The following is a 12986-nucleotide window of genomic DNA, read 5'->3' on the forward strand; positions in this document are numbered from 1 at the left end:
GTGTCAGGGCCTTGGCACTGGACTGAAAATTGAAATCCATCACTGCTTGTCAAAAAAAGGAAATGAAATATGTGGCCCTCGCTGAACTTTTTGGGGCTGTTTGGATGGGTTTTGATGGGAGCCGAGCTTCACCTCTTTAATGCAAACAGGAGCTGGCGAGGATGAGCTGTCAGTGTGGAGGGGCCCCCGAGGCCATGAACCCCCACAGACAGATCAAACGGCCGGCTCCATCAGCATGCGGTCAGCAGGAGGGCTGGCAGCAGGGGCAGCAGTGCTGAAGCAGGATGGAGAGGAGGAGGAGGAGGAGGAGGAGGAGGAGGAGGAGGAGTGGTGCCCGGCTGAGGAGGAGGGCGGGTCAGGTAGGGGGAGAGGTGGTGGCACGGGGGTGGAAGGGCGGAGGCGAGCGGGGCGGTCAGATCCAGCAGTGCGGCCCAGAGTCTGCACACGTCTGACAGAGCACTGACAGATGGGCTCCACTGTGGCCTCTTCGCCTCCATATCACTCGCACTCTCCCACCCTTCTCATAGTCTCTCTCTTTCCATCTCTCTCTCCATCCCTCACTCCTTCTCCATCTCTCAACCTCCCATTCATCCCTCTCTCCCTGCCTCCTCCACTCTTTACTGTCCCTCTCTCTACATTTTTCTCTCTCCCCCCTCCTCTCTGCTCTCTCTCCATCTCTCTCTCCCCCCTCCTCTCTGTTCTCTCTCTCCATCTCTCTCTTTCCCCTTCCTCTCTGCTCTCCCTCCATCTCTCTCTCTCCCCTCTCTGCTCTCTCTCCCCTCCTCTCTGTTCTCCCTCCATCTCTCTCCCCCTCCTCTCTTCTCTCTCCATCTCTCTCTCCCCCCTCCTCTATGTTCTCTCTCTCCATCTCTCTCCCCTCCTCTCTGCTCTCTCTCCCCCCTCCTCTCTGTTCTCTCTCCATCTCTCTCTTTCCCCTTCCTCTCTGCTCTCCCTCCATCTCTCTCTCCCCCTCCTCTCTTCTCTCTCCATCTCTCTCTCCCCCCTCCTCTATGTTCTCTCTCTCCATCTCTCTCTCCCCCCTCCTCTCTGCTCTCTCTCCATCTCTCTCTCTCTGCTCTGCTGTCAGATGGCTCTCAGTGCTCCCATCAGGCGGCTGCAGCAGGCCCTTCCACTGTAATAAGAGGCCAGTGATTGCCCTTCAGTGTGGAAGTGATGGATTGGCACGGGCCTGCAGGAGAAGTGGAGCTGACCCGCACGCTGACTGCGCCGGATGGGGGGCATTTCTTAAACCTGTGTGTGTGTGTGTGTGTGTGTGTGTGTGTGTGTGTGTGAGTTGTGTACTCCTGGGCTGTGATACAAGTGGCAATCAATATACCTGCTTGCATGTAATTCAGGTGGAAACACGTATCCGTGTGTGTGTGTGTGTGTGTGTGTGTGTGTGTGTGTGTGTGTGTGTGTGTGTGTGTGTGTGTGTGTGTGTGTGTGTGTGCGCATGTGTGTATCTACACGTGATAGTGTTACTGTGTGCAAGTGTCTGAGAAGTATGGAGGTAAGTGGGTGGGTGTGTATCTGCATCTGTGTCCATTTGTATTTGTGTGTTCAGGTGAGAGTGTGTGTGTGTGTGTGTGTGTGTGTGTCTCAGATAAGACAGAACACCTGTCAGCCTGTGGCTCTCCCCATCAGTCTCTGTGCTTGAGGGTGTCAAGCGCTCCTGAGTGGAGGCTTCGCTGGAGAGCGGTCGATACTCTTCGATTGGCATTCTTTAAAAAAACAGAGAGAGAGAGGTACACAGAAAGACAGAGAGAGAAAGAGAAAAAGAGTAAGAGAGAGAGAGAGAGAGAGAGAGAGAGAGAGAGAGAGAGTAAATGCTCAGTAACTCACGCCCTCAAAATCATTGCACTCTTTACCAAGAGAATAGAGTTACAAAACTTTTTAACACTTTCCTATAACTGCTCACCGCATTTAAATACAGAAGTTTCCTTCACACCTTTAAATCTGGACTATGCTGCAAGGCACTGGGCCACTTTTAGGACAGTAGCAGTGAGACCACTGAAGCAGAAGACCACCCCAGTGTCCATCCACACTGATGAGCACATGGACTGAGGAGGAGGAGGAGGAGGAGGGGGCTCAAACAGAGGACCACATTGATGAGGGCATTTTCGACACGGGCCTCCAAAATACAGTGTCCAGTCCTCGGTCAGATGAGGTGGGTGGGCGCAGCTTTAGGTCAGTGTTCACATCCACCGACTGTAAGATCTCCTGTAGAGTAGGCCGTTGTTCAGTCCAGGTCCCCCCCCAGCCTCCTCTGAGCCTGCAGCAGCCCAGCACACTCTCAGCAGCTCTGCCCTCCCCTCTCCTCCCTTTCCATCCTCCTCTCCTCTCCTCTCCTCTCCCCTTTCCTTCCCTCCCCTCTCCTCCTCTCCCTCCTCCTCTCCCTCTCCTCCTCTCCCTCCTCCTCTCCTCTCCTCCTCTCCTCTCCCTCCTCTCCTCCTCCCTCCTCTCCTCTCCCTCCTCTCCTCTCCTCTCCTCTCCTCTCCTCCTCTCCTCTCCTCTGCCCTCTCTCACTGCCTCAAAGCCCTCAGCTAAGCCTCCTGCTGCAGCAGTAACACCACAATCAGCAATGTCTGTATGTGAGTGACAGCTAGTCTAGGTGTGTATACAGGAGGTATGTGTGTGCAAGTGTGTGTGTGTGTGTGTGTGCGGGCCAGGATGTACATCTGTGTGTGTGTATGTGTGTGTGTGTGTGTGTGTGTGTGTGTGTTCAGAAGGCAGACAGAAAGAGTAGCACTGCACACACATAATGTTGAAATACTTGTTTGCGTGTATGGGGGCTTGAGTGAGTCTCAGCCCACTGAGGTCCAGCAGAGAGACCCAGCTCAGCTCGACTCGTCCAGGCACAGCACCAGCTCCTGCAGCCCAGCTCTCGCCTGCTCCCTCCCTACACGAGCCTCCACAAAGCGCTCGCTCGCTCGGCTCCTCGGCCGGCCTCCTCGTCGAACACACACCATTTTTAATGGGTTTACATCTGAGCCCCTCTTCAATAGGTGACCTAAATACCATGGCAACCATACAAGTTATGCAACCGCTGCCCCGGCTCCCATTTCACGCGCCGTATTTTATTTGCATAAAGGAGGACATATCATTGCACCGCAGCAGGAGCGCAGGCTTTAAACGGATGTGTGTGTGTGTGTGTGTGTGTGTGTGTGTGTGTGTGTGTGTGTGTGTGTGTGTGCGTGCTTGTGTGTGCTGAGGCCAACGCATGGGCCAATCTAGCCTCCTTGCCGAGTGGCACACGGTTCTCATATACCTGGGCATTATGAGAAAAACTGATTGCTGAAACTGAATCGCTGAATGACGTTCAAATATGTCCAAGGTGAGCCGACTACTGGCTGCACCCAATTTCTTCAAAACGCTCTTACCGCTCTACCGATCTTAGCTAAACTTTTTGATGACGCTGACCACTTAAAAATATACTGTACTCTCAACGTTTTTGCAAATGCCCCGAAGTTGACCGTCTGTGGACGACACTTGCGTTGTATGTGCATGGCACGCTAGAGAGAAAGAGAGGTTGGCTCCAGCGTGCGTGATGCCTGGGATTACTTAGCAACCGCTAGCGTCACTTATGCCAACGTCAGAGCAGCGCGACCCTCCTGCAGCCCTAATTAACCCCGCACTGCCTCTCCCACTGCACCGCTTTTAGCCATAAGTGTGGACCCTGCAGGCCTCCAGGCTGTCATTACCCAGCTGAGCAGCGCTGGTAAACCTCAGCTTTCATCAGCACCATTGTTCTCCTGTAGGATGGTGATGGGGTGGGTGGGTGGAGTGTTAGTGTTGGGGTAAGTAAAGCTCACCGGCGGTGTTTCTTGATCAGGAGCTTGTCCAAGTAGCACAGCCCCGGCTCCGTGAACTCCACATGAATGGGCTGAAGAGTCTTGGATTGAAGGTCTGCCTGAGTCCCAGTGGCCTCCGTCGACACTTGAGGAGAGGCAGAGAGGATGAAGAACAGAGAGAGAGAGAGAGAGAGAGATAATTGTTTGAAGAGAAGTTACTGCGTTATTGTCCTGTCTCGTGTCAAGGTTTGCGTTCCTTTCCAAGAGAAATGACTTGAACACAAATATCGACCGAATGATGAAATGTAAAAGGAAGACTGAACCTGTGCCTCACGAACCTGTGGCAAAACAAGCATCAGTATATTCAATTGTGAACACACACACACACACACACACACACACACACACACACACCAGGCACACACATACAGACCCGCACCTACTTATTCAGACAGCAGAAGTTGTGTACGCTTGTAGGACAGGAGTGTTTGTGCGACATTACAGATTAGTATGGAAAACTTTGTACAGGGTGTGTGTGTGTGTGTGTGTGTTGCTGGCCCCGGGGCGAAGCATGAACTCACTAATTATTTGCTTTGACAGATTTCATTATGGCACAGCTACCTGCGGCTAGCAGCTCTGGTGGGGAAGTGGAGGCAGGAAACTGAGTCTGACAAAGAAATATGGTGGAGCGTACAGGAGCTAACACAACACAAATACAAATGTGGGAACGTGCTGCTGGGGAACGCTAGCGCACACACACACACACACACACACACACACACACACACACGCACGCACACACACACACACACACACACACACACACACACACACAGAATTGCACAGAGCGAGGGGAGGCAGAAAATCAACCTAAATAGCTGTCAATCAAACATGGTTTTCCTCGACCACACTGAATTGTGTCTGTGTGCAGAAGTACGAGAGTGCCAATTAAGAGCATCTGACCTTGATTTGAGGGGAAGAGAAAGAAGACATGCCAAAAGTTGGAGAAGAGCAGACACAGACACACACACACACACACACACACACACACACACACACACAGGCAGGCGCCGCTCCTGTAAACAGACCAGGGGAAGATGCTCCAGTCCACAGCTCTCTCTGGAGAGTGGAAGCGCACTGTGCAACATGTAACCTCTAACCACTCCCTCTCCACACACTCCCTCTCCACACACTCCCTCTCCACATCCACACACTCCCTCTCCACACACTCAATCTCCACACACTCACACTCCCTTTATCTCCTTTGTGTTGCCACGGCGCTGACATTGTGCTGGTAAATCCCGCTCTGTGTGTCTGTTTTCTACGTGTTGTGAAATAAAACGCTGCTGTATCATTTGAACATTCCCACACCTGTTACCTGCTCTTCAAACTAGTTCCTGTTAGAAAGGAATGTTGCTCTTTCATGCCTCTTCGCCCCTTTATGTTTCTCAGCTATATAAACAACTCATATTACTTCAGGAGATGTTCACTTCAAACTAATTTGCCTTTCATTTGCATTTGTAAGCACTAAATGGATGAGAAAATAAATAGCTATTTCTTACATTACCAACTATTTCTTCCCCACTTTCTTATGTTTTTTATTTATAATTTTTTTCATATTACTCAACAGTTATTTCCTCAATGGGCAAGAGCTGTAGCCTGGAGATTCCAGACCCTGGTATTCTAGAAAGATTAAGGATCTGGCCACGAATAATGTAATGGCCCAATTCAAGGGGCGGCACCAAGCATTTGAAAATCTCACTGCACGCAATTGGATAACACAATACGACCAACGTTTACTGACTGATTCCGGACTTCGACGCAATTGGATAACACTACGACTGTCATCTGTCTCTGGCCCGCCTATATCAGATACACCTATGTGATTGGCTCCCCGCGGTACAAGTGGCAAAAGTAACATGCATCATTACTCATTGCCAGAGTGTCTTGCAGAGCCAATTCAAATTGTGCTCTTGTGAGAACTTTGGAGTTTCCGGGCTGTCTTTTGGGCACCTGCGCATGGCGTAAAGTTCGTTTTTCACCCGCGCAAAGTTGAATTCGGTATTTTGCACGTATATTTTTTAAACATCGCGACCAGGGGTGTGGCAATTAACAACCTATGGAGGGGCCTGGCGCCTTGTCTAAAAATCGCTATCATACACCACCTAAACATGGTCAGAAGTCAATGGCGAGTTGTTCATATGCTATTTTAGGCGCATGTCAGCAGTCATATTGGCGGATGCACGCACCATCCTTCTATCATTCATGAACGCACACCAGCGCACGTCCATGCAAAGCATTACAAATTGCACGATTACAATGGGAAACATAATTAGAATAAAGACATTACGAAATACTGTACATCTCATGATGAGTAGTTATTCACCATCATTTGCAAATTGGTAATGACGGTTAAAAGTGATTAGGGGAGAGGCGAGAGACACGTACTGTATGGAGCACAGCTGAAGACGCACTTTCACGAGATATACGCAACTCCTCAGCAGGATAAATGTTGTTTTATTCAGTCATTTGAGCATTTTTCCAGCCTATGTTTTCGGTGGTAACCCATTGTCAGTTAATAGTGAAAGTAACTGCATATAACTGTCTTGTCGTTGACTGACTCCTTGGTGAAGTTAGTTTCACTTTCCCAATGAGTTCAAATAATAGTCACAAATGCGTGAAGGCTATGCTAGGTTTTAGTAATGCATGGTTTAAGAATGACTATTTCTTACGGTCTCGCAAGCAGCCTCCTTCAAATGCGCCATTGAATGCCAAAATACCGATGCATTTATTTGACATATCGCGCTTTGCGCCGTTAAAGGGAATGCCAGATGTCATTCTCATTGGTTTAAAATGATGTTACGCCCCAAACACACCCATATGACTGATTAAAAAACCTAGGAACACCTTGTTGCGCCATGCGCTCCACTTTTGATAACGAAACCCCAATGTGAACTGGACATCCTACTAAATTTGAATAGACTTTTGACGAGTGACGATGCACTTTAGAATGTCATGATAGGGCCCTCCAGGGTACAAGAGCTGGGGATTAACTCCCAACTTGCTTCTAGTCCTCAGACTGAGATGGAGAGGAAAAGAGTTGAGAGTGGAGGAGGACGGTCAGAGTTGGAGAGGAGAGAGAGAGAGAGAAGAGAGGAGAGAGAGAGAGAAAAAGAAGAGAGGAGAAAGATGGCGTGCTAGTGAGTACAGTCATACACACAAAGCTGTGTTGAAAGAGAAAGGGAATGAAAGACAGATAGCATTCATTTGCGCTCGTGCACCCTCTCCACTTCTCTCCTCTCCTCCCCTCCTTTCCTTTCTTCCACTTCTCTCCTCTCTCTCTCTCTCTCGGATGAAAGATTACTGGCTACCAGTCATACCACTCTGGTCGGAACTCTATTGCCTTCCCCAAAGGCAACAAATACCTTCCCTGAACTCCACACATAACCAGTGCCTCCCGCTATACAATAACAGTGAGGCAAGTGGCTGCAAACCCCCAAAAACAATAAAACTCTATTTTTGTGAAATGAAAGGGCGGTGTGCACCTCTTGTGTCTGATGGAGCTGCAGTGTATTATCTTCAAAGGCGTTTTAACCAGCCCACTCCAGGGCGAGCCTCTTAAACAGTGCCAGCCAGCCCCGAGGCAGACCACCGACTAGCCTCTCCCTGGCCAAGGCCCACCAGTGAGGGAGAGAGAGAGAGAGGGAGGGAGGGAGAAAGAGGGGAGAGGGAGGGAGAGAAAGAAAGAGAGGGAGAGAGGGGAGGAAAGAGAGAGAGGGGAGAGGGAGGAGAGAGAGAGAGAGAGAGAGAGAGAGAGAGAGAGAGAGAGAGAGAGGTGTGTTTGCGGACGTGCACTGGAGGACTCTGACGCGCACAGGTGGGGAGGATTTTGGACAGTCACTCATCTCTGGACTCTGAAGAGCGGCGCGGAGAGCGCTGACTGGCGGCCGACGTGTTTGCTTGTGTGCTTTGGCTGTTATGGCAACAACACCCCTCCCTCCCTCTCACTCACTCACTCACTCTCTCTCTCTCACACACACACACACACACACACACACACACACACAAACACAGAGACTCACACACACAAACACGGACACTCACACACACAACCACGGACACTCACACACACAAACACAGACACTCACACACACAGCTCACACACACAGCTAAAAGTGTGCCGTTACAGCAGGTGCCACCCCATCACATAGTGAAGGGAGCGTTCTTCAGACGTGTTCTCTGCACCCCAGTGCCCTCAAAACTGTGTGACACACCACTGCAGCTACCTGACAGCCTTTACCTAGCCCCTAGAGCAGCCCAGAAATAAGCCACTGTGAGGATCTATATGTGTGTGTGTGTGTGTGTGTGTGTGTGTGTGTGTGTGTGTGTGTGTGTGTGTGTCGATCATGTGAATATGAATATTGTGTGTTTAAAGGGAGTGAGCATGTTTGTTGTGGGCATCTGTGTAACTGCAAATATCTAGAATCATCTATGCATATCTGTAGATATACCCAGTGTGTGTGTGTGTGTGTGTGTGTGGGGGGGTTCTGTGAGTCTATCTGCATGTTTGCTTGTGTGTATGCATGTGTATATGTATGTGTGTATGTATGTGTGTGTGTGTGTGTGGTACCTGGCAGTGCTGCTGAGTGTGTATATGTACATGTGTGTGTGTGTGTGTATGTACATGTGTGTGTGTGTGTATGTACATGTGTGTGTGTGAGTGTGTGGTACCTGGCAGTGCTGCTGAGTGTGTATATGTACATGTGTGTGTGTGTGTGTGTATGTACATGTGTGTATGTACATGTGTGTGGTACCTGGCAGTGCTGCTGAGTGTGTATATGTACATGTGTGTGTGTGTGTGTATGTACATGTGTGTGTGTGTATGTACATGTGTGTGTGTGAGTGTGTGGTACCTGGCAGTGCTGCTGAGTGTGTATATGTACATGTGTGTGTGTGTATGTACATGTGTGTGTGTGTATGTACATGTGTGTGTGCGTATGTACGTGTGTGTATGTACATGTGTGTGTGTGTATGTACATGCGTGTGTGTGTGTGTGTGTGGTACCTGGCAGTGCTGCTGAGTGTGTATATGTACATGTGAGTGTGTGTATGTACATGTGTGTGGTACCTGGCAGTGCTGCTGAGAGTGTATATGTACATGTGTGTGTGTGTGTGTGTGTGTATGTACATGCGTGTGGTACCTGGCAGTGCTGCTGAGTGTGTATATGTACATGTGAATATGAATATTGTGTGTTTAAAGGGAGTGAGCATGTTTGTTGTGGGCATCTGTGTAACTGCAAATATCTAGAATCATCTATGCATATCTGTAGATATCCCCAGTGTGTGTGTGTGTGTGTGTGTGTGTGTGTGTGTGTGTGGGGGGTGTTCTGTGAGTCTATATGCATGTTTGCTTGTGTGTATGCATGTGTATATGTATGTGTGTATGTATGTGTGCGTGTGTGTGTGTGTGTGGTACCTGGCAGTGCTGCTGAGTGTGTATATGTACATGTGTGTGTGTGTGTATGTACATGTGTGTGTGTATGTACATGTGTGTGTGTGAGTGTGTGGTACCTGGCAGTGCTGCTGAGTGTGTATATGTACATGTGTGTGTGTGTGTGTGTGTATGTACATGTGTGTATGTACATGTGTGTGGTACCTGGCAGTGCTGCTGAGTGTGTATATATATGTGTGTGTGTGTGTGTGTATGTACATGTGTGTGTGTGTATGTACATGTGTGTGTGTGTGAGTGTGTGGTACCTGGCAGTGCTGCTGAGTGTGTATATGTACATGTGTGTGTGTGTGTGTGTGTGTGTGTGTGTGTGTGTATGTACATGTGTGTATGTACATGTGTGTGGTACCTGGCAGTGCTGCTGAGTGTGTATATATACATGTGTGTGTGTGTGTGTATGTACATGTGTGTGTGTGTATGTACATGTGTGTGTGCGTATGTACGTGTGTGTATGTACATGTGTGTGTGTGTATGTACATGCGTGTGTGTGTGTGTGTGTGGTACCTGGCAGTGCTGCTGAGTGTGTATATGTACATGTGTGTGTGTGTATGTACATGCGTGTGGTACCTGGCAGTGCTGCTGAGTGTGTATATGTACATGTGTGTGTGTGTGTGTATGTACATGTGTGTGGTACCTGGCAGTGCTGCTGAGTGTGTATATGTACATGTGTGAGTGTGTGTGTATGTACATGTGTATGTACATGTGTGTGGTCCCTGGCAGTGCTGCTGAGTATGTATATGTACATGTGTGAGTGTGTGTATGTACATGTGTGTGGTACCTGGCAGTGCTGCTGAGTGTGTATATGGACATGTGTGTGTGTGTGTGTGTATGTACATGTGTGTGGTACCTGGCAGTGCTGCTGAGTGTGTATATGGACATGTGTGTGTGTGTGTGTGTATGTACATGTGTGTGGTACCTGGCAGTGCTGCTGAGTGTGGCCGGTGGGCCTGCACCTGCTGTGGTGTGTCCGCCGCGTCTCCTCCCTCCTCCCCCCTCCACCGCCGCAGAGCCTGCTGGAAGGAGCGCGCCGACGCCTCCTCGTCAAAGTGGCCCCTCAGCAGCGAGGAGCCTCCGGCAGCGACGCCACTGACCGCCTCCTCGGCCCACTCCTCCTCCTCCTCCTCCTCCTCCTCCTCCTCACTCGCTGTCCTCACCTCGTGACTCCACGCAGGCACCTGAGGCGACAGAGACCATGCAGCGTTGGCCGGCGCGACGTGCAAACAGACGGCGTGAGCGCCACACACACAAGACAGATGACGCCCGGCGCGTGCCGCTTTGGCAGCGGCGCCCTCACAGCCTCCGGTCATGCCAGCAGGCTGGCAGCACTCTCTAAATGAACTAATTGATGAATTAACAAATATTTTTTATTTCCCCCTCCTCCCTTTGCTTTCCATTTCATTTTTCATGACTTTCATTATGATTCATAATGAATTGTTTTTTGCATTTGCTTGATTTGTTAGAGAGAGAGAGAGAGAGAGAGAGAGAAAGAGAAAGAAGGAGGGAATAGGGAATAATAGAAAGAATAGAAAGAAAGAATAGAAGAATAGAGAGAGAAAGAGGGGAATAGAGAGTGCGGAGGGTTAATGTTTGTATGTGCAAGGGGAAGCCAGTTTTGGTTGTGGCTTGATTGGTAGCAAGCAATGTTCTACCACATGGGAGAGATGGAGGTAATGCCTTTGCACAATATCTTTACAAAACATCTGAGTGTTATTGATGGAACTAGTGCTAGAGTAAATGAAACAATTTGTAATTATTTCATAGGGAGTTCAAATGGATCCAGGATAAGATCTAAAGAACAAAGAGAGATACGGAAATGTGAGAGTGAGAGGGAGAGGCCATTTTGATGTGATATTGTGTGCATGTGACTGGACGAATGGTAGAGTAAGAGAGACAGGAGAGAGAGAGCTAGGGCTGACGCTGCATGTCCAGTAGAGTCCATGCTGTGGTGGTGAGGGCATGCTGTGCTGCATGCTGGGATTGAGGAGGTCTCTATCCACTGTCAGCACAAGATGCCCAGATAAAGAGAGAAGAACTGCAGCTCTGTGCCCCACTGTCTCCTTTCACCACTCAGGCAGACAATGGCCAAGTCAATCTGGACACTCCTACCTATTGACCATCCTGACATACAGAGGTGTTTCCATAGAGGCCTTAGAGTTTCCATAGGTGACCATAGGTGACCTCTCTATATGTCTGCCTTTGTCCCTTAGTGTGCAACACAACTAGCCTGGGTTCACCCATGCTGCCTTACGCACACGATTTTATTCGCGCTGCTAGGCAGCCTGGATTCCATGGACCCGATTTTCACCTCAACGAAGGAACCAATCCTGGGGCGGAGGGGGCAAGCAAGGCGATGACAACACACTGAAGCGGTTTATGAGCCCATTTTAGCCGCATTTGATAGACATTCATAGCGCCCAATAAACGGCTCTGGGCATTCGTAAACCATGTCTCAAATACGAGAAAATGTATGTGTAGTTCCCAGACCCCATCTCAATGAGATGAGGTCTGGCGTTAGCCAGGCTACAACACAACACTATAAACTAATCCTTACTGGCCAGCTTACTGACCTTGTCTGGTCTTCCATTTCTTTCTTTTTTGGCTCACCATGTGATTGACAGCTGGCTCTCTTTCTCCACAGTACGTCCAGATGGCAGGCTCCTTCTTCCCCTGTCCAATGGGGGCGCTAGTGGGCTGTGCTGCCTTCGGGCTCACCTGCTGCTTGAAGCGGTGGACCACATCCAGAGCGCTGACTGACGTCTGCACCTCTGCCTGCACGTCAACAAACACACACACACACATAAATACACATATGAACACACACACACACACACACACACACACACTCACACACACTCACACACACACACAGACACACACAGACACATGAGCACCTGCTGGTGGGAGTGCTTTGATAACAGAGGCTCAAATCCACAGTCCAAATGTTTTAAAAGTCAGCCTTTCAGGAACATGATGGACAAGTTCAATAAACAAACCCAGCGAGTGGCGGCGCGTGATGATGTGCTTTCCAGGCAACTTCCACTATCTACTCCCTCCACACTTGTCTTCTGGAGGACAAGGTTTCACATTCAAACAGTGGCCAAATACTCTGACTGCATTTACAATTAAAAAAGAATATAAAAAACGCTAAGGCTAAATGACTCCTACGGTAGCACGGGCTAAATTCATTATTCATACAATTAATAGCAAATGCCCTGAAAAGCTCACCCGACTCCTTCATATCTCCTCCTTGGCGTGCCCTTGCCACTGGATGGGAGTGGGAGAGGGGGGAGGGGGGGTTTCATCTCCCAACCGTTTTATTTTGTTCATTGTGATAGCGAATTCGACACGGTCCGAGCCCGCCATGCATAATAAATAAAACACACTTCCACAGATGAAGCGCCTCAGCGAATTGAAGAATGAGTGAACTCTCGACTGCTCGTCTGTTCGCGTGTCACATTGGTGTCATTACGCAACGGAATGGGACATGCGTCGGGAGAATGGAACGGAAAATGAGGGGGGGGGGTGTAAAACAGTTGGTGCCAAATGTCTAGCTCTGAGTTCTGTGAGAGAGAAAGAGGGAGAGGTAGACGTGGAAATAAGCAACAGTGAGAGAGGAAGTAACAAAGAGAGAGGGAGAGGGGGAAAGAGAAAGAGAGAGGGAGAGGGGGAAAGAGAAAGAGAGAGGGA

The 12986-nt window shown here is 49.3% G+C and overlaps 1 protein-coding gene across 4 annotated transcripts in view; it reads right to left on the reverse strand.

Annotated features, from left to right (window-relative positions):
• Positions 1–12986, reverse strand: part of zbbx (zinc finger, B-box domain containing) — a 28413-nt gene that overhangs the window by 2708 nt on the left and 12719 nt on the right. For all 4 annotated transcript variants that reach the window (XM_048265347.1, XM_048265348.1, XM_048265350.1 and 1 more), the window contains exons 8-11: positions 11904–12068; positions 10216–10474; positions 3813–3936; positions 1618–1721 (exon numbers count right to left, since the gene is read on the reverse strand). In XM_048265347.1, the coding sequence (XP_048121304.1) occupies positions 1618–1721; positions 3813–3936; positions 10216–10474; positions 11904–12068 (652 nt within the window). The remainder of the gene's footprint in view (positions 1–1617; positions 1722–3812; positions 3937–10215; positions 10475–11903; positions 12069–12986) is intronic.

This window comes from Alosa alosa, chromosome 15, assembly GCF_017589495.1.
Source record: "Alosa alosa isolate M-15738 ecotype Scorff River chromosome 15, AALO_Geno_1.1, whole genome shotgun sequence".
In the NCBI taxonomy this organism is placed as follows: domain Eukaryota; kingdom Metazoa; phylum Chordata; class Actinopteri; order Clupeiformes; family Clupeidae; genus Alosa; species Alosa alosa.